This window comes from Felis catus, chromosome C2 (assembly GCF_018350175.1).
Source record: "Felis catus isolate Fca126 chromosome C2, F.catus_Fca126_mat1.0, whole genome shotgun sequence".
Taxonomy (NCBI): Eukaryota; Metazoa; Chordata; class Mammalia; order Carnivora; family Felidae; genus Felis; species Felis catus.
Window position 1 is genome coordinate 84012313 of NC_058376.1, and position 20638 is coordinate 84032950.

Genomic DNA, 20638 nt, shown 5'->3' on the forward strand with positions numbered 1-20638 from the left:
TTCACTCAACACTTTGAATAACTCACTTCACTGTTCTTGCTTGCCTGGCTTCTGAAGTCATATGTAATTCTTACCCTTTCTTCTTTATAGGTAAGGTGTCCCCCCCCCCCCCCGCCCCCAGCTTCTTTCAGGATTCATTCATTCATTTGTTCATTCATTCATTCATTTTTATTTTCTGTACTTTGAAAATGATATGCCTAGGTGTAGGGGGTTTTGACATTTATCCTGCTTGGTGTTCTCTGACCTTCCAGGCATGTGATTCAGTGTCTTGACATTAATGGGAAAATTATCAGTCATTATTGCTACAAATACTGTTTCTGGTCTCTTCTTTTTTGTTTTTCTGGTATTCCCGTTATACATACGTTACACCTTTTCTAGTTGCCCACGGTTCTTGGATATTCTGTTTGGGTTTTTTTTTCATCTGTTTCTTTGTTTTTCAGTCTTTTTTGTCTTTGCTTTTAGTTTTGGAAGTTTCTGTTGTCATATCCTCAAGCTCAGAAAGTCTTTCCTTGGCTGTGTCCAGTCTACCGATGAGCCCATCAGAGGCATTCTTCATTTCTATTACAGTGTTTTGATTTCTAGCATTTCTTTTCAATTCTTTCTTTGAATTTCCGTGCTTCTGCTTATGTTATCCATGTGTTCTTGCATGTGTCGACTTTTTCCATTAAAGCTCTTAGTGTATTAATCAGCATGTTCTTAAGTTCTTGGTCTGATTATTCCAACATTTCTGTCATTTCTGAGTCTTGTTCTGATGCTTTTTCAGTCTCTTTAAACTGTGTTTTTTTGCCTCTTAGTATGCCTTGTGATTTTTCTTGATAGCCAGACCTGATGTATCAGGTAAAAAGAACTGCAGCAAAGAGGGCATTAGTGATATGGTGGTTAGGTGTGGGGAAGGGGAAGTGTTCTGTAGTCTTGTGATTAGGTCTGAGTGTTTTGGTGAACTTCATCAGTGCCTCTCAGTGTGTTTTTTGTGTACTTGTTTTGATTTATTCACTTCTGTGGGACAAGATGGCTGGAACTGTGTATTTCCCTTCCTCCAGTTACGTTAATTAGGCTCTGATGACACTGCCATAGTTTAGGGTCTAGTGACGTAATTTCTCTTATGGACGAATCTTGTCCAGGACAGAATTCCAGTGTACTTCAGATGGTTCCTTTTCCCCTTCCACTGCTAGAAGCTCAAGGGAGTTTTTCTCTAGTATTCACTGTGAGCACCTGGTAGAACTCCTGCAGGTAAAACTCACAGAAGTTTGGCGGGGCCAGGGGTCGGTTGGGACTGTCCTTGGAGTTTGTAACCCTCAGAGTTGTCCACACTGAGTGTCCAGCAAATCGTCAATCACAGTCCAGTTTTTCCTCCTCTGGTACTTGTTCCTGCAGAAGTTTTGTTTGTGGGTTTCTGCTTCAGTAAGTTGAGAATCTCTGTATTTGCCTGTCTTTCTCTGTAGGTTGAGGGGCAGTGGTTTGCCCTGTGACCTCACGTCTCTGATGGATCTGAGACACATTGTTGATTTTTCAGTTTATTTGGCTTTTTACTGTTGTCAGGTTAGAATGGTGACTTCTCAGCTTCTTCTGGGCCAGAAACTGGAAGACTTCGCTAAGTCTTTGCAAGCCACTAATCAGTTATGACCCACAGTTTGAAAAACAATCTTAAATTATATGGAACTAACTTTCAGCTGAGTGAAAAAAACTCAAACACAAAACACTACACACTACACGATTTCATTTATATGACATTCTAGAAAAGAACTATGATAGAAAACAGGCCAGTGATTGCTTGGAGCCAACATCCTGGGGAAGGGACTGACTGCAAAGGGGAACAAGGGAACATTTTGGATGATGGAAATGTCTTGCATTTTCATGGTGGTGGTAGATGTATGACAGTATTCAAGTGCTGAAACCCAGCATACTGTGCTACACTTTAAAAAGTTAAATTTTGGGGCGCCTGGGTGGCACAGTCGGTTAAGCGTCCGACTTCAGCCAGGTCATGATCTCGCAGTCCGTGAGTTCGAGCCCCACGTCAGGCTCTGGGCTGATGGCTCAGAGCCTGGAGCCTGTTTCCGATTCTGTGTCTCCCTCTCTCTCTGCCCCTCCCCCGTTCATGCTCTGTCTCTCTCTGTCCCAAAAATAAATAAACGTTGAAAAAAAGAATTAAAAAAAAAATAAAAAGTTAAATTTTATTATATGAAATTATGCCTTAATAAAGTTGGGGAAGATATAGCTTTAGTTGCTAAATAATCTTCCAGTGCATCACCAGCGAAAGGACTTTTTTTTTTTTTTTTAATGTTAATTTATTCTTGAGGGAGAGACAGAGTGTGCACGGGGCAGAGAGAGGGTGAGACACAGAGTTCAAAGCAGGCTCCAGGCTTCAGGCTCCAAGCTGTCAGCATAGAGCCCCATGTGGGGCTTGAACCCACCACCAGCTGTGAGATCATGACCTGAGCTAAAGTCAGACACTTAACTGACTGAGCCACCCAGGCGCCCCCCAGCAAAAGGAGTCTTTTTTTTTTTTTTTTTTTTTAATATTTATTTATTTTTGAGAGAGAAAGACAGAGTACTAGCAGGGAAAGGGTAGAGAGAGAGACACACACAGAATCCAAAGCAGGCTCCGGGCTCTGAGCTGTCAGCACAGAGCCCGATGTGGGGCTTGAACTCACGGATGGCCGCTGGCGGGATCATGACCTGAGCCAAAGTTGGCCGCTTAACCAACTGAGCCACCCAGGCGCCCCAGCAAAAGGACTCTTAAAGGAAACCTCCAAAGCTTACAGTCTGGAGGAAACAATGTTATATTTTTTCTACTGGGGGAGAGTGAGATGGGATGTTTCGGTGTGAAGTTCCAGGGGTCTTGGTGCACCGAAGCCATAACACATGGTCCAACCATGTTCTCATTACTGCGACAGTTGAGACTATTCATAGCTTGGGCTACCATTTGCTCAAAACCCCAGACATACTTTTCTATTGCTAGATTTCGTGTGGTTCCCTATTTTTGATTAAGAATCATTTGCTGCTGCAAAATGTAAGATGATTTTCTTCACGAAATGCAAAATTTTAACATTGAATAAAGGTAACAGTAAAAGTTGGTGTAATACATCACGGAAGGTTTTGATTTCTACTTATTATATGCTGTTGAAATGTGACTGTTGTGTTTTATCTTTTAGGAACTGTGGAGTTTATTATGGACTCCAAGCACAATTTCTACTTCATGGAGATGAATACAAGGCTGCAAGTGGAACACCCTGTTACTGAGATGATCACAGGAACTGACTTGGTGGAGTGGCAGCTTAGGGTGGGGACGTTTTTTCTGTTAAAGATCAATCTTGAGAATATGTTACCTGCTGGCCTTCTGAAAGAAGGTGTCCTTTTGGATAGGGGTTCAATTCTTGTAGTTGTCACGAGGACAGGAAAATGGGATATTACAGATGATACTTCATTTGTTGCTGTGACATTATTGTCACTCTATGGACTCATATTTCTAACCTGTCACTTACTATCATTTCTCCTTAGGCAAGGCGCAGGTGAGCTGTTGCCCCTGAGGCTTCCTTGTGACCGCAGTATCTCAATACCAAAGCCTTGTGCTCTGCTTGAGGCCACATTATTCAGGGCCAGGCACTTGATTTTAGAGGCAGGACAGATGCTAGCCACTGTGAAATGGGCTAAGGAAGAGTTGGGAATGAAGAGCCAAAGTAACAGTCTAGACCAACACAGTGAGCCACATGCAATTGCTGACTTGTACACCGTTGTTGGCCTGTGGTGGGATAAGTATATCCCATTCAGAATAAGTGTTTAGAAATTTTTATAGCGTTTTTGCCATTGCTATGTTATTTATGTCTACTGTATGTTACCAAAATATAAGTTAATAATTGTTCCTTTGTTATAAATAGTTTGAGAAGCCCTGGCTTTAACTAGAGTTCCACAAAGCATATTCCTTCAAATGTGAATAATAACTTAGTCTGTTTTTCTCTTATTATTGAAAACAATTGATTTCACAGCTTTTTTAATATGACAAAAAGTTTAAGAAGTGTAAATATTTTTGATCTCTGTAGAATTCTTAGTTCTTTATATATTCTGAATCTAAATTTTTTTTTTGCATGTTGTGATGTTAATGTCTTGATTATTTTCATAATTTGGTCTTTTCAGAACTTCTGTGGCCAATTAATATGATGTTATTTTTTTTGGTTCATTGGGGATGATTGGTGATTTTAATTGAACCATAAGATTCTTTTGGGCCTCTGTAGCCTCCAGGGCTAATGAAAACCAGGCACATCAGACTAGTAAGTGTTAGTAAGTAACAGGAAAATTGTTGTGGATTTAGAAAGTTTTGGAAAGAGTGCTTATGTTTCCAGAATTGAAGGAAAGGGGGAATTTTTTTTTTTTTTTTTTTTTAATGAAGCAGTAACCAAGAGAGTCCAGAATTTTGAAATCATGATGGATAAAATGTTTCCAGGGAATAAGGGAAGAGAAAGCTTTTGGGTATAAGGAGAACTAGTGGACTTTTATTTCTGCATCTCAAGAAATTGTAAGAGGCTCTTCAAAGAGGCTCTTTAAAAAGGGAAGTAGGCTTTTCTTATCTGGGGAGGGATTCTAGAACTTAAGTATACCACTGGACCTCATTTATAATGCTCAAGGTACTTTGGAGTCTGGCTTCCAGGAAGAGGTAACACAAGGGGTCTCACCACTTATTGAGTCAAGACTTCAAGCTCCAGGACCAGCCCCCTTGGACCAGGACCTCCCTAGAATGAGGCTACAGTGATGTGAGCGTCCAGGCTGCAGATGCAATTGGCTAGCCATGTTCAGGGGAAGCTGGAAAAGTATCCAAGGTCCAGGAGTTCCAAAGAGTCAAAGTCTAAGCCTGAGAGAACTCCCATGGCACAGATGTCCAAGTATGCAGAGGCATGGTTAGGGTCTATCTCTTCTGAGCTCAGACAGAAGCCAACTTGAGAGGAAAATAGATAGGCAAAGACAAGCCAGACTGAAATGGGGCTATATAGTCAGAAATAAGATCACATCTTGAAATATGGACACATGGTTATTCTTTTCTTTTCTTCATATACACATACACATACACACACACACGCACATATATATATATATATACATACACACATATATATACATACACCTATATATACATTATATAACGTATATATAATATATATTGTGTGTATGTATATGTGTATACACACACACACACACACACACATTATTTTAGAGAGAGAGGGCATGCACACAAGCAGAGGAGAGGGGCAGAGGGAGAGAGAGAATCCCAAGAAGACTCCATGCTCAGCACAGAGTCCAACGCAGGGCTTGATCCCACAACCCTGGAATTGTGGCCTGAGCCAAAATCAAGAGTCTGATGCCCACCTGACTGAGCCACCCACTCGCCCTCCTTGTTTATATTAAGACAAATGGAATTCTTTATTAAAATATTAAAAAGTAATTCACTATAAAGGATATGAATGAAATGACAATAGCTAACACTTATGTAATGCTTACTATATGTACTTTTCTCTGAGGCATCAAGAGGTTAAGAAACTTGCCCAGAATATGAGTATGCCCAGAACAGAGTTAAGTATAGAGAAAGAATCTGAACCCAGGCAGTATGGCTGCAGAGTGTGGTTCAAAACACCATGCAGTAGGGGCGCCTGGGTGGCTCAGTCGGTTAAGCGTCTGACTTCGGCTCAGGTTATGATCTCGCGGTTTGTGAGGTCAAGCCCCGCGTCAGGCTCTGTGCTGATGGCTCAGAGCCTGGAGCCTGTTTCAGATTCTGTGTCTCCTTCTCTCTCTGACCCTCCCCTGTTCCTGCTCTGTCTCTCTCTGTCTCAAAAATAAATAAAGGTTAAAAAAAAAAATTAAAAAAAAAAAAAAAAACACCATGCAGTAAAGACATTCAATTTGGTTCATTTTCCTTTCATTCTTAACTGCTGTGGTTCCTGATTTACCTTATCTACAGATTTAAAGAGATGAAACCTTTGCCTCTTTTTCAAGCTTACCTGTTTAGTTCCAAGTGGTGCTAAATTACTTAGTTTTCTTCCCCTATATCTTTTGCTTTCTTGGTTTGTCCTTTTCTCATCTTGGAGGAAAACTTAAGGAGGGAGTAAAGAGAGAGAGTGACAGCATGTCTTCCAATAGCCTTTGCAAATGATACTAGTTGAAGAGAGAGAGTCATTGTATTGGTATGTAATAGTCAAAATAATACAATTGTAGTAGTGATAAACAATAATGATCATCCTGTTTATAATCTGGTATCATACAATATATGTTAATATAACAAAATTGAAAAACCATTATGTTCCCCTTTCTGTCTTGCTTTATCACTCTCTTGGTGATGAAGAAGACAAAGATGGGGGTGCCTGGCTGGCTCAATTGGTAGAGCATGTGACTCTTAATCTTGGGGTTGTGAGTTTGAGCCCCACATTGGGTATACTTAAATAAATACACTTTAAAAAAAAAAGATTCAAAGGTGAAAAATGCCACACTTTAGCCATAACTGTGAGTGTAGTCCTAAACACCAACTAATAATTAACTATTAAAAAAAAAAAAAAAAAAGATCGGTTTGGTAACTGAGCACTAAAGTTTTAAATGGAAACTGAGACTATCTTGCCAGTAAGAAATTTTAGTTGTGATTACATTGAAGAAACACAGATTTTTATATTTATGATTTAGTTGTCAGTTCTCCTGCTTTCTCTATTTAAAAACTCTAGAAATCCATTGTAATTAATATATTATTTCCAAACTGCATCTGTTTTTAACCTCTTTTTGCTTTTGCCTAGAACTCGGGTAGGTGGATAAAATTAGTTTTTATTTGGCTTCATTATAAAGCCCAAATATACATTTTCCATAGGAAAAGGCAAGACCATCAACTTCCCACGTCTCATAGGTGCCATAAGGTGGATCTTCACAGAAGCATATACTCTTCTTTTATCAGATTGCAGCAGGAGAGAAGATTCCTTTGAGCCAAGAAGAAATAACCCTGCAGGGCCATGCCTTTGAAGCTAGAATATATGCAGAAGATCCTGACAATAACTTCATGCCTGGAGCTGGGCCTTTAGTGCATCTCTCCACCCCTCAGGCAGACCTTTGCACCAGGATTGAAACTGGAGTGCGTCAAGGTAAAGTGAAATAAAACAAAAAGTCTCCATCTTTTTTTAAGTGCATGATTATTTGTGGACGGCCTCTTTTCCCTGTGTCTTGTGGAAATGTTTTGTATGCTTTAGCATAAAGGATTTAATTTATTTCTCATTAATCTTTATTTATCTTTCTGGAATAGTTATTTTTATTTTTATTTATTTATTTTTTTTCAACGTTTATTTATTTTTGGGACAGAGAGAGACAGAGCATGAACGGGGGAGGGGCAGAGAGAGGGAGACACAGAATCGGAAACAGGCTCCAGGCTCTGAGCCATCAGCCCAGAGCCTGACGCGGGGCTCGAACTCACGGACCGCGAGATCGTGACCTGGCTGAAGTCGGACGCTTAACCAACTGTGCCACCCAGGCGCCCCGAATAGTTATTTTTAAAGAATAGTGTTTTTAAACAATACACCCTTTTTTAAAATGTAGCAGTACTTGTTCATACCTAAATAACAAACATTTTGTGTGTACTGTTTTATATTTTTACTCTGCCTACTTCTAAAAGTGATTAAAGGTCACCGATACCTGCTATGCCCAACACCCTCCAACCTTCAATGGACTTGATATCAAGCTGAAGGATTAATATATCAACTTAGTGTAAATTAAACAATAATAAGAGAAATTAAAAAAAAGTGAAAAAAATAGTAACAGTGCAAAAGCTCTCACAGTTCAGCATATGATTAATAACAATGATCATAACAATTATTTAGCATTTACTATGTACTATGGACACTGTTCTAGGTGACTTTTTTATGCAGGCTCCTTTAACCATGAGAACTACCCTGTGAGTAGGTGTTCTTAGCACCCCCATCTTCCAGATGAGGAAACTAAGGCACAGAGAAGTTAAGTGACTTGCCCAAGGTCACTCTTGGAGCCAAGATTCAGACCCAGTCTTTCTGGCTCCAGAGTCCATGCTCTGAGTTACTACTACCTTGACTTTAGTTGCCAGAGAAGTTTTGCGGATGGTGAATGATGAAAAGCAATTCTCAAGATTAGATGTTATATTAGGCTAGTACAGCCAGGAGCCAGGACACATTCATAAGAGGAAGTCTGGAGTAGATTTTAGTAGGCAGATTAAAGAGCACACAGAAAAGAGAAGAAAGGAGAACTTAGCTAAAGATGTGTTTGAAGAATTGTAAGAAAATAATGTGGCTGGAGAAAAGTGTTCAGGATGGTGAATAGTTGAAGATGCAGGTAGAGATACAGGTTGAGAGCAAATCACACAGGGTCTTGAAAGCCAAAATGAGGAATTAGGACTTCTTGATGACAGATTGGCAGAATTTTGAGAGCTCTGGCTAAACCGCAGCAATATTTGATATTAAATTTTTTTTTAACTTAACAGCAGAACATTTTAGAGAGGAAAAAGAACAGTTGCAATAGAAAAGAAAGAATCTGTGGGGCAAGCAAAACTTGCAGTGTAATGTAATAAAGGTATTCCAAGAATAACAGGTGTAATTCCAAGAAGGACTCCCAGATTTACACCTTAGCGCGGGGAGGATAATCTATTCCAAGAAATTCACCCAACCTTTCTCAACTGCGTTCCCCGAGCCCCTTGTGGATTCATTGGGCCCTTTTCTTATTATATCATTTTACAGTAACCTTTTACTCCTTGTCTAGTTTTCCCATTATATTGTAAGTTTCTTAAGGGAGAGACTGTGTCTTCCATGTTATCTTGCTCAAGCCTGGGCCTAGAAGGTGTTCAATATGTGTTGGTGAGTGCTGGGCTGGGTAGGTGGGTGGATGATGGATAAGGGAGTGTAATCTAACCCCTTGATTATATAGATGAAGCCCCTGGAGTTCAGAGGGGTCAAATGACCTACCCAAAATCACACAGTGGTCCTAGAACAGTATTGTTGATAACACACCACATCCTTTTGACCTGAACCATTTCTAACCAGTGAGATGTGCCTGGTTCGGATTTTTTTTTTTTTTTTATTAACTGTTCCAACCAGCAGCTTGGTTGGCACAAGCTCGCTTACAACTGGGTCTTCGTGTGCATGGCCCTGAACTTACAGGGCTGCCTGGTTCAGATTCTTGTTCTCTAAGACTCTGTCATAGCAGTGATGGGTGCTATTTGTTTATCAGTTCTGCCAGGTATGGCACTTGGCCTTTTTACTGTCAATCCTCCTAAGAACCCTACAGTATAGTTGGATTGTTATCTGTATTTTTCTCATGAGGAGACTGAGGGGTGGAGGGAGGGGGATGCTAAGGGCAGAAGGGATGGTGACAGGAGAAGGTAGAGGCAGTTTGCGCTGGCTTCCAAAATGAGAAGGGAAAACAAGGTTCAGAGGAAGAGAGGATGGGGACAGCCAGCCTGTGTGATGTTGGATCGCTATTTTAGGTGCTCTTGGATAGCCATAATCTCCTTAGACTTGTGGTGAGTTTTTAAAGCCCTGTGAGCCTCATTTCCTCGTGAATGAAACCGTGGTAACGACTACCATGCAAGAGCTCCTGAGGCTTAGGTATGAAGTGAACGTTAAAGCTGCAGCAGAATGTCTTGCATGTCATATTTTATCATGTTAAGTTTGGACTTAGAGTGGCTACTGTGGTTTTTCAATTTCAGGAGATGAAGTTTCAGTGCATTATGACCCCATGATTGCAAAATTGGTTGTGTGGGCAGCAGATCGCCAGGCGGCCTTAACGAAACTGAGGTACAGCCTTCATCAGTACAACGTGAGTGACCTGGGGCCATGTTAGGGACCTTATGATCTGTGTATCTCCACCGCCAAGTATGTCTGTCACGATTGGTCAGCCTTTGTCCCTGTCAGCTTCTTTCCACCAATGCATCAGGAACAAAATGATTTCACATTCCCATGGGTCAAAATAGAGTTTAAGGACTTCTTGATTCAGCTAGAAAAGAAAAATTGCAGGACTAAAACTATTAATGTCAGTGTTATACTTCACTGAAATCTGATATGAAATTCATATTCATCCTGTAGATAAGACTAAGTACACAAGTGTGGCCTACAGTCTGGTATTATTTTCTCCAAAGGAAAATAATTATGTTCAGTTTTACCCATTTGACAGAATTTGTTGCTTTTCTGTAGCACATGAATTTCCTTAGTGCAGTAAGCCCCAGACCACACTGATGTAGCTTCATAAAAGGATTTCATATTAACCTGTGATATCCAGATTGTTATATGTCATTAATTTGATCTAACCTCTGATCTCTGTGTCTCCAACCACACTGGTCTCCTTGCCATTCCCTAGACATACCCAGCATGGAGCCATGTGTTCCTGTTCTCTCTTCCAGAATGTTCTTTCCCTACATGATCACAAAACTCCCTTCTCAGCATCCTCAGCTCCTGTTCACCTCAGAGGTCTTCCCAGGCTGCCCAATTTTTTTTTTAATTGAAGTATAGTTGATACACAATGTTATACTAGTTTTAAGTGTATAGCATAGTGATTCAGTTCTGTACCTTACACAGTGCTCACCACGTTAAGTGTAGTTACCATCTGTCCCCAAAGGTATTCCAATATTATTGACTGTATTGCTTATACTGTACTTTTCATCCCTGTGCCTTACTTGTTTTATAGTGAGAAGTCTGTACCTCCTAATCCCATTCACCTATTTACCTTCTCCCTTCACAACCTTCCCCTCTGGCAACTACCAGGTCCCTGTATATGAGTTCGTTTCTGTTGTTAGTTTGTTTTGTGGTTTAGATTCAACAATATAAGTGAAATCATATGGTATTTGTCTTTGTCTCACTTGTTTCACTTAGTATAATACCCTCTGAGTCCATCCATGTTGTTACAAATGGCAAGATTTCATTTTTTTTTTTTTTTTAAGTTTATTTATTTTGAGTGAGACAGAGAGAGCACAAGCAGGGGAGGGGCAGAGAGAGAGGGAGAAAGAGAATCCCAAGCAGGCTCTGCACTGTTAGTGCAGATTCTGACTCGGGGCTTGAGCCCGTGAGGCTGCAAGATCATGATCTGAGCCAAAACCAAGAGTCAATGCTTAACCAACTTAGCCACCCAGGTGCCCCAAAGATTTCATTCTTTATTTTGGCTGGGTAGTATTCCATCATGTGTATACACCACATCTTTATCCTTCATCTGTTGATGGACACTGAGGTTACTTCCATATCTTGACTATTGTAAATAATGCTGCAATAAACATAAGGTTGCATATATCTTTTCTAATTCATGTTTTCATTTTATATGGGCAAATACCCACTAGTGGAGTCACTGGATCATATATTTCTGTTTTTAATATGGGGGGAACTTCCATACTGTTTTGCAGTGGCTGTACCCAGCATGTCCTTCCTACCAACAGCACACAAGCGTTCCCTTTTCTCCACATCCTCACCAACATTTGTTATTTACCATCTTTTTGATACTAGCCTTTCTGACTTGTGTAAAATGGTATCTCATTGTGGTTTTGATTTGCATTTCCCTGATGATGAATGATGTTGAGCATCTTTCCATGTGTCAGCCATTTGTATGTCTTTGGAAAAAATAAATGTCTTTTCAGGTCCTCTGCCCACTTTTTAATTGGATTATTAGCTTTTTTGGTGTTGAGTTATAGGAGTTTTTTATATATTTTGGATACTAATCCCTTATCATGCATATCATTTGCAACTATCTTCTCCCATTCAGTAGGTTACCTTTTCATTGTGTTGATGGTTTCTTTCACTGTGCAAAGGCTTTTTAGTTTGGTATAGTCACAGTAGTTTAATTTTGCTTTTGCTTCCCTTGCCTCAGTAATCATATCCATAAATATGTTGCTAAGGCTGACATCCAAGAGATTACTGCCTATGTTTTCTTTTAGGAGTTTTGTTTTGGGTCTCACAGTTAGGTCTTTAATACATTTTGAGTTTATTTTTGTGTGTGGTGTGCGAAAGTGGTCCGGTTTCATTCTTTTACATGTAGCTATCCTGTTTTCCCAATATCAATTATTGAAAAGATGGGTTTTTTTGCCTCCTTTGCCATAGATTAGTTAACCATATAAGTGTGGGTTTATTTTCACTTGTTCCACTGATCTTCATTTCTGTTTTTGTTTCAGTCTACCATACTGTTTTTATTACTACAGCTTTGTGGTGTAGCTTGAAACCAGGTGATCTTATTTAAAATAGGACCCTTTGGGGGCGCCTGGGTGGCGCAGTCGGTTAAGCGTCCGGCTTCAGCCAGGTCACGATCTTGCGGTCCGTGAGTTCGAGCCCCGCGTCGGGCTCTGGGCTGATGCCTCAGAGCCTGGAGCCTGTTTCCGATTCTGTGTCTCCCTCTCTCTCTGCCCCTCCCCCGTTCATGCTCTGTCTCTCTCTGTCCCAAAAATAAATAAATGTTGAAAAAAAAAATTAAAAAATAAATAAATAAATAAATAAAAATAATAAAATAAAATAGGACCCTTTGCTGTTCTCGTTCCCCTTAACCAGCCTTATTTTTCTTCATATGACCTGATGTCATATTAGATATTTGTTTATAGATATTGTTATCTCTGTGAGGTTTTGTTCTTCATCATGACCCCAGTACCTGGAGCAAGGCCTGGCACCTAAAAGGTGCTCAGTAAATGGCTATTAAATGAATATATGAATGGACCCAAGGCTCAGATAGCTGGTTTTACCCTTGACCCCATTTATTGGATGGATCTAGGTTCAATGTATACCTTTTTATTTTTATATCAATGTGTAAAATTTGGATTTTAGTGTTGGAAGGAAGCTCCTTTGAGCTCATTTAATCCTGTCCCCTCCTCAGTATAGAAATCCTATGCTCTGTTTTCCTATTTTGTGGGAGTGTTCCGAGCAGCAAGTCTTCAGTATCTTGCAAATAAATCTCATATAAGTTTCTTAACATTTATCACTTACATAGCCTGAGGCAATTAAATGTCTCCACACTACCTAACCTACCATCATCTCTTATGTCCTCTTTATCATAAAGAATAAAATGTAGTTTACTACTTTTAAAATGTGTTGTGGGGCACCTGGGTGGCTCAGTTGGTTAAGCTTCTGACTTTGGCTCAGGTCATGATCTCACTGTGAGTTTAAGCCCCACGTCGGGCCCTATGCTGACAGCTCAGAGCCTGGAGTCTGCTTCAGAATCCGTGTCTCCTTCTTTCTCTGCCCCTCTCCTTTCTCTCTCTTTCTCTCTCTCAAAAATAAACATATATTAAAAAAAAATTTTTTTAATGTATTGTAAAATGTAATTTTAAGTGTTAAGTCCAGATACATAGTGTTGGTGAAGTGAGTTTTTTGTTTTGTTTTGTTTTCCTTACGAGTTGTCCTATCGCCATGTGGTACCTTAGTAGGTTTTTCAGTTTTCTTAAGAGTTGCCCCTGGTGAAATATCTTTAGTACAAAGAACAAATTTCTATGGCAAATTTCTATGGAAAATGTTTTTTTCCCACTCACTGGGGATATGGGCTTTATTCTCTTCCTAGATTGTCGGACTGCACACCAACATTGACTTCCTTCTTAGCCTGTCTGGCCACCCAGAGTTTGAGGCTGGGAACGTACACACCGACTTCATCCCTCAACACCGCAAAGAACTGTTGCCCAGTCGGAAGGCCACAGCCAAAGAGCTTTTATGCCAGGCAGCTCTGGGTCTCATCCTCAAGGAGAAAGCTATGTCTGATGTTTTCAAAATTCAGTCACAAGGTATGGAATGCTTTTCTCTTTCCTCTGCTTGTCAGGATTTTATAAATAATCATCGGAGGTGCTTTTCTTTCTTTATGACACTTTTGTGTCCCTTTTCTTCTCTCAGTGGTTGACACTGTCCTCTGCTAAGTGGTTTTTTAGTATGAAGTAGATTCACGTATCATGGATGCCTCCATAAACACTTTCATTAAATGTAACTTAACTAATTGCCTAATAGTGTTGAGCTGGGGCTCTTTTTTCAACCAAACGCTGGTCCTTCCTGTACCCTGTGCTGACCCCTTCCAAAGCTTTTTTAATTCGCTGCTTCTCAAGGGCCTACTTATTGTATTCTTGTACCTACCGCAACTTCCTTGGTCCTGGGGACTGAACACAGAGCACTGGGGACTCTCATTACCTGTTAATTTATTGTTGAGTTATTTCCTCCTCTCCTTTTCCATTCTGTGATCAAATTTCTGTCTAACTAGAGACCTAGGCACTTCCTCCAATCAGAGGATCTAAACATGGGAAGGAAAATGGCAGAGATTCATCCTGGTTGCCACGTGCACACATCTCTGCTTCAGCTTCCCCACTGAGTTGTTGCCCAACCTCTCCCTAACACCTCAGGAAGCTAGAAATTCATAATAAAAACTCATTAGCTTATTACAGTTTCAGTCAGTTCTCCATTAAAATGTTCTTCCCTCTAAATTGAGCAAAATCTGGGGACACAGGGTGGCTCAGTCAGTTAAGTGTCTGACTCTTGGTTTTGGCTCAGGTCATGATCTCACAGTTCATGGGTTCAAGCCCCGCACTGGGCCCTGCACTGACAGTGCGGAGCCTGCCTGGGATTCTCTCTCTCCCTCTCTCTCTGCCCTTCCTCTACTCTCTCTGTCTTTCAAAATAAATAAACTTAAAAAATGAAATAGATTGCTAATCTGAAAGAATGCAAAACATAAGATGAGATAAGCAAAATCTGAACTCTCCCAAACTTGCTCCAAAATATATACTTTAGGCTAACTCTGAGCTTTGGAGCAAACAGGAAAAAAGAAAAATTAATCCATTTATCTCTTCATTATTTTTAGGATTATTATATTATTATAGGATTTTTTTATTAGGATCTTTAATTTCTAGATTCATTCAAGAAAGTTATATTGAGAGCTTAAAATATATAACTACATCTTTAGGAGATGTGTGCTCTATTCTCATTTTGTCCTTTTACAATTCTAAATGAAATGCCTCCAAATATGCCCATGCAGTGTTCCTAAGCCTGAATATAGCATTGTTACAATCAAGCATCCTCTTACTCTCTCCTTCCTTTTTTTTTTTTTCCAACGTTTATTTTTTATTTATTTATTTTTTGGGGGGACAGAGAGAGAGACAGAGCATGAACGGGGGAGGGGCAGAGAGAGAGGGAGACACAGAATCGGAAACAGGCTCCAGGCTCTGAGCCATCAGCCCAGAGCCCGACGCGGGGCTCGAACTCACGAACCGCGAGATCGTGACCTGGCTGAAGTCGGACGCCTAACCGACTGCGCCACCCAGGTGCCCCTCTCCTTCCTTTTTATAATGTATACTGGCACACACATGAACTTCAGAATAAATTGCTTCAGTTCAGCTATGCCGTAGCTCCTGGATATTGTCCGACAGACACGCCTGTGGGCAGGACAAGTGATGCACAAAGAGGCTAAGTGAAAAGAAAAGTGTGAGTGGTGGAGATTTTGGTGACCTGGAACGCATTTGCCCAAGAAGGGGAGACCACTGTGCGGCTTGTGCCCCCAGAGGAAGAGAGCTTGGGCTGCAAATACTCTGATTTTAGCCAAGCTGGAATTTTTCATATAACCTTTTCTGAGATGTAAATTAAAGTATCTAATTTAAATTTAGAGCAATGAGAAGAACAAAGAAGACACATTTGAGCTGCCAGTGTAGGACAGGTGTTTTATGTTTTCTTTTGAAAGGTATGAAGTCAGGCTTGGTGTTTGTAAATTTGTTGTTGAATTTTAATTTTTTTTCTAGATCGGTACTCCCCTTTTGCATCCAGCAGTGGAAGAAGACTGAATACCTGTTACACCAGAAACATAACTCTCAGGGATGGTAAAAAGAGTAAGTAATGTTTTATTAAAAGAGAAATGTGCTTTACAGAAATATATCACTTATCTGGAAAAAAAAAGATTCAGCCCAGACATGATCGGTCAATTACATTTTTTAAGCTCCCTAGCCTAACCATTGGAAGGAGTACTAGAATTGATTGGCTCAGGTGGTACATTAGTGCTATTTTTCTTCTTTATACTTTTTCTGTATTTTGTAAATATTTGAAAAATATGTCATAAAATATACATAGCAAAATGACTGAAATGAAATATGCCACGATGTTAGTGAGGTTACCATTGGGTAGCAGGATTTAAGGGGATTTCCCTCCCTCCATCCCCACCCGCATCATCCTTCTTTGTTCTCTTTGCTTTGCAGTTTTTCTTCAGCAAGAATGTACTACTTTTAAATAAGAAAAACAACATCCAAAACTACTCCAGTAGGGAGGATTACCCACCACTCAGGCATTGTTTCAGGTGGAAGAGGGTTACTAAGAAGCTATGATTTATTAAGTACCTGATCACATGTAAATTTTTATCTTCACTATAATTTAATTAAGGGGGAATCCCTATCATACCCATGTATGGCTGAGGAAACAGGCAGAGAAGGTGAAGGAACTTACTCAAGGCTAGTGAGATTGACATCCAGCCTTTCTGACCTTGACTCCTGTGCTATTTTTACTTTTCCAGTGGAAAATTGATTTTTGACTGCAAACTAATTTGAGTAGGCTGAGGGTGGGACTGATTTATTGTAATTGAAGCCAGGAGAGGCTAACATCTAAAATTTTAAATTTTTTATAAATTTGTGGCTGGAACAACGTACCAGAGGGATCAGAATCCCATGATAGCAGCATCCCTTCTGCTGCTGGACAGTTTGCATAGGAAACAGGATGGGTGCAGAGTCAGAGCTGAGAGAGCTAGTTAACCTTGAATGTGAGGTGTCATTAAACTGTGAATGCTCCATTATAAAAATGTACCCAGCAGGTAGAACAGAATCTTCTTGCCGCTCATGGGAACCCCCTCCCCCCACCCCCAGACAAAGTAGAATCTTCTTTATCTCAACTCTGTGTAGACATGCACTCAGTTTTTAGCAAATCCCCTTTTCATCTAAATTGGTTGGATTAAAGCTCGAGATATTTTTTCATCATGAACCTAGATGGGCATTACTTTCCATGCACTGAGTACATGGAAAGAAAGTTTGCAAACATCCACTAGTATCTACTAATACCCATTTTATACTAGTGTGTGTATTCATTTCATCCTAAAAACCAAACCCTACAAAATCTGGGATTATCTTACTCTAGACTCCTATATACTGAATGTAAGTATCAGCAGCAGTAAAGTTTCATTGACCTCTTCAACCTAAATTAAACAAAATCACACTGGTGATTAAAATTCAGATGAGCCGACTGTGTTATTTGGTATGGATCTTCACTGAAGCACTTAGCAGTGTTTTGAACTATGCTGGATTTCTTGGAAATTTTTAAATTTTTTAATTAAAAAATAAATACATTATTGAAAACCAACATGATCGCTGTTCACTACATCCTTTTGGTAGTTATTTTTCAATGATAACCCAGGCCTGAATGTAATAATTTTCAGAAATGTTCTGGTGGGTCTCTAATAAATGCTAATTAACAGTAACCATGATTGAATAAGTGAGTACACCAAACAGGAAGTCTTAAGAAGCCAGAAGCATTTATGAATCTAAAGTAGAACTAATTCTTAATGATCTCAGTGAGAATTATCAAGTATTTTAAATATTTAAGGCTTGAAAAATATTCTTACTTGGTTGCTAGTGGCCATGCTTCACAGAATCCTGCCCTACCCTCAGTAGTAACAATAATAGCTAAGATTTATTGAGCTTTTGGTATATGCCAGCTATTAAGTTCTTTCCATGGATTATTTAATTTCCATTTTCAGAACAAGCCAATGAAATTGGTGTTGTTATTAGTGTCAACTTTATAAATGGGGAACCAAAGTTTAGAGAGATTAATAATTTTCTTAAAATCATAACAAAAGTAATTGGTGGAACAGAATTCAAACCCATACTCCAGGGTGTATGCATTTATCTAACACTGCACCATGCTAAACTTCCATACCTTATTAAATACATTAAGAGAATGGGATACCTGATTGGTTCAGTGAGTAGAGCATGTGACTTGATCTTGGGGTCATGAGTTCAAGCCTCATGTTGGGCATAGAGCTGACTTGAAATTAATTAATTTAAAAAATAGGTAAGAGGATGTTTAAAGTTCTCTTGTGGAGGTCTAGAGATAACTGAGGGAGGAATAAGGTCAGTTGCCCTATAATATATGAAAGAATTTATTCTCTTTGATGTAATTGTAAATGGGATTGTTTTCTTTATTTACCTTTCTGCTATTTTATTATTAGTGAATAGAAATGCAGTAGGGGGTGCCTGGGTGGCTCAGTCGGTTAAGCCACCGACTGTTGATTTTGGCTCAAGTCATGATCTCACAGTTCATGAGTTTGAGCCCCTCATCGAGCTCCGTGCTGACAGCAGGGAGCCTGATTGGGATTCTCTCTCTGCCCCTCCCCTGCTTATGTGCTCACTCTCTCTCTCTCATTCTCTCTCTCTCAAAATAAATAAATAAAACTTTAAAAAAATTCAGACTTTTGTGTGTTGATTTGGTATCTTGCAACTTCCTGAATTTACTTATTAGATCTAATAGTTTTTTGGGAGAGTTTTTAGGATTTTCAATATATAGTATCATATTATCTGCAAATAATGACAGTTTTACTTCTTCCTTATCAGTTGAATACCTTTTATTTATTTTTTTTGTCTGATTGCTGTGGCTAGGACTTCCAGTACTGTATTGAATAAAAGTGGTGAGAGTGGACATCCTTGTCTTATTCCTGACCTTAGGGGGAAAACTTTCAGCTTTTTATCATTGAGTATGATATTAGCTGTAGGTTATCGATAGATGAATAGATAAAGAAGATGTGGTATATATACACAATGAAATATTACTCAGCCATAAGAATGAAAATCTTGTCATTTGTGATAACATAGATGGACCTAAATGGTATTATACTAAGTGAAATAAGCCAGAGAAAGACAAATACCATGTGATTTCACTTATATGTGGAATCTAAAAAACAAAGCAAGTGAATAAACAAATAACAAAGAGAGAAACAGACTCATAAATATAGAGAAAAAACTAGTGGTTGCCAAAAGAGGTGGGGGCGAATGAAATGGTGGGGGGGATTAAGAGGTACAAACTTCCAGTTATAAAACAAGTAAGTCATAGGAATGAAAAGTACATGATAGGGAATATAGTCAATAATACTGTGATACACTTATCATGGTAAGCATTTCATAATGGATATCATTGCTGAATCACTATGTTGTATATGCAAAACTAATTTAATATTATGTCAATTATAATTCAAATTTTTTAAAATGTTCTTAAAAAGACTTTTCCTGGCAATGTGTTTACTGTGATTCTATTGGCATTCATGTCAGCTAAATACTTTTCATTTTCATAAATCAAAAAAAAACCCTAATCTGGTGTAAGTGGATGCATTTTCTCTTAAGAAGGATTGAAAGATATTGACAAGACATAGGGTGGAGAAGTTTCATTTACTTATATGTTCATTACAAAGTTTCTGAAAAAATAGATGTTCTGAGTAATGTGAAGAAGAGAAAAAAAAGATGTGTTTGTCCCTACTTTTCTTCCTTAAGGAATTTACCATCTGGCAAAGGAGAAGTGAGTATGTTGGGAAGATAGATGGTGCAGTGGTTCATAATGCAGACCCTTGAGTTAGACTGTTATGGGTTTGAATTCTGGCTCCTCTGTTGTCTGTGACCCTTGGGCAAGTGACACACTCTCTCTAAGCATCAAGTGTCCTCACCCATAAATGGGAATGGTAGTGGTAATTACTTCCTTGGGTTGTTGTGGATATTAAATTAGACAACACATCAAAAGCTCATTGTAGGTCACATAGCAAGTGGTCAATAAACATTAGTTGCCGTCATTATCATCATCATCATTAAACTTGCTACTATTGAAAGACAAAGTGGATATGTATGTCACATGTTAATTAAAAAAAGGTTGGAAAAATAAGTAAATTTTTAAAAGTTGGTTGCAGAACAGTATGTATAAGAATATGTTATTTTTAGGGGCGCCTGGGTGGCTCAGTCGGTTAAGCGTCCGACTTCAGGTCACGATCTCACGGTCCGTGAGTTCAAGCCCCGTGTCGGGCTCTGGGCTGATGGCTCAGAGCCTGGAGCCTACTTCCGATTCTGTGTCTCCCTCTCTCTCTGCCCCTCCCCCGTTCATGCTCTGTCTCTCTCTGTCTCAAAAATAAATAAACGTTAAAAAAAAAAAAAGAATATGTTATTTTTATAAAAGAAAAATACTAGTTTGTGCATTTTAAAAAACTTGAAGGGGCTCATGTGTTAAAGAGTTCAATAGTAGTTATATCTGGGCAGTAGAGAGGACTTTCACATTTTGCTTGATGTACTTCAGTATTTGACTTCTGTGAAGTTTTATTTTTGCAATTTTTAAAAAAACGGATAAAGAGAAAAATTATTCCATCATAAAACTGGATGAGGAAAGAATCATAATGGTGTTCTATATGCAGAAGTCTGTCTAAATGTTCAGAGAAGAGCAACTTCATTCCACATAGACTTTTCCCAAAGACCACGAATGAGCATGATGTCAACAAGGGGCAAGGTTTCAGTTGGGGTGGCTGGGACTGGTGACACAGTGAAGGGGGAGTGGAGCAAAGAGGCACAGTGGGGCGAAGGCTAGAGGCACATATGGAGAATATTAATTGGCCCATGTTCCCATTTCGTTGTAATATAGGGCTGTGTAGAAGAAGGGTGGAAAATACGACT

The 20638-nt window shown here is 39.3% G+C and overlaps 1 protein-coding gene across 3 annotated transcripts in view; it reads left to right on the forward strand.

Annotated features, from left to right (window-relative positions):
- The window catches only part of MCCC1 (methylcrotonyl-CoA carboxylase subunit 1), a 57364-nt gene that overhangs the window by 27129 nt on the left and 9597 nt on the right, over positions 1 to 20638 (forward strand). For all 3 annotated transcript variants that reach the window (XM_006936244.4, XM_003991888.6, XR_006585216.1), the window contains exons 10-14: positions 3153 to 3280; positions 6920 to 7103; positions 9686 to 9795; positions 13498 to 13714; positions 15704 to 15790. In XM_006936244.4, coding sequence (XP_006936306.1) covers positions 3153 to 3280; positions 6920 to 7103; positions 9686 to 9795; positions 13498 to 13714; positions 15704 to 15790 — 726 coding nt within the window. The remainder of the gene's footprint in view (positions 1 to 3152; positions 3281 to 6919; positions 7104 to 9685; positions 9796 to 13497; positions 13715 to 15703; positions 15791 to 20638) is intronic.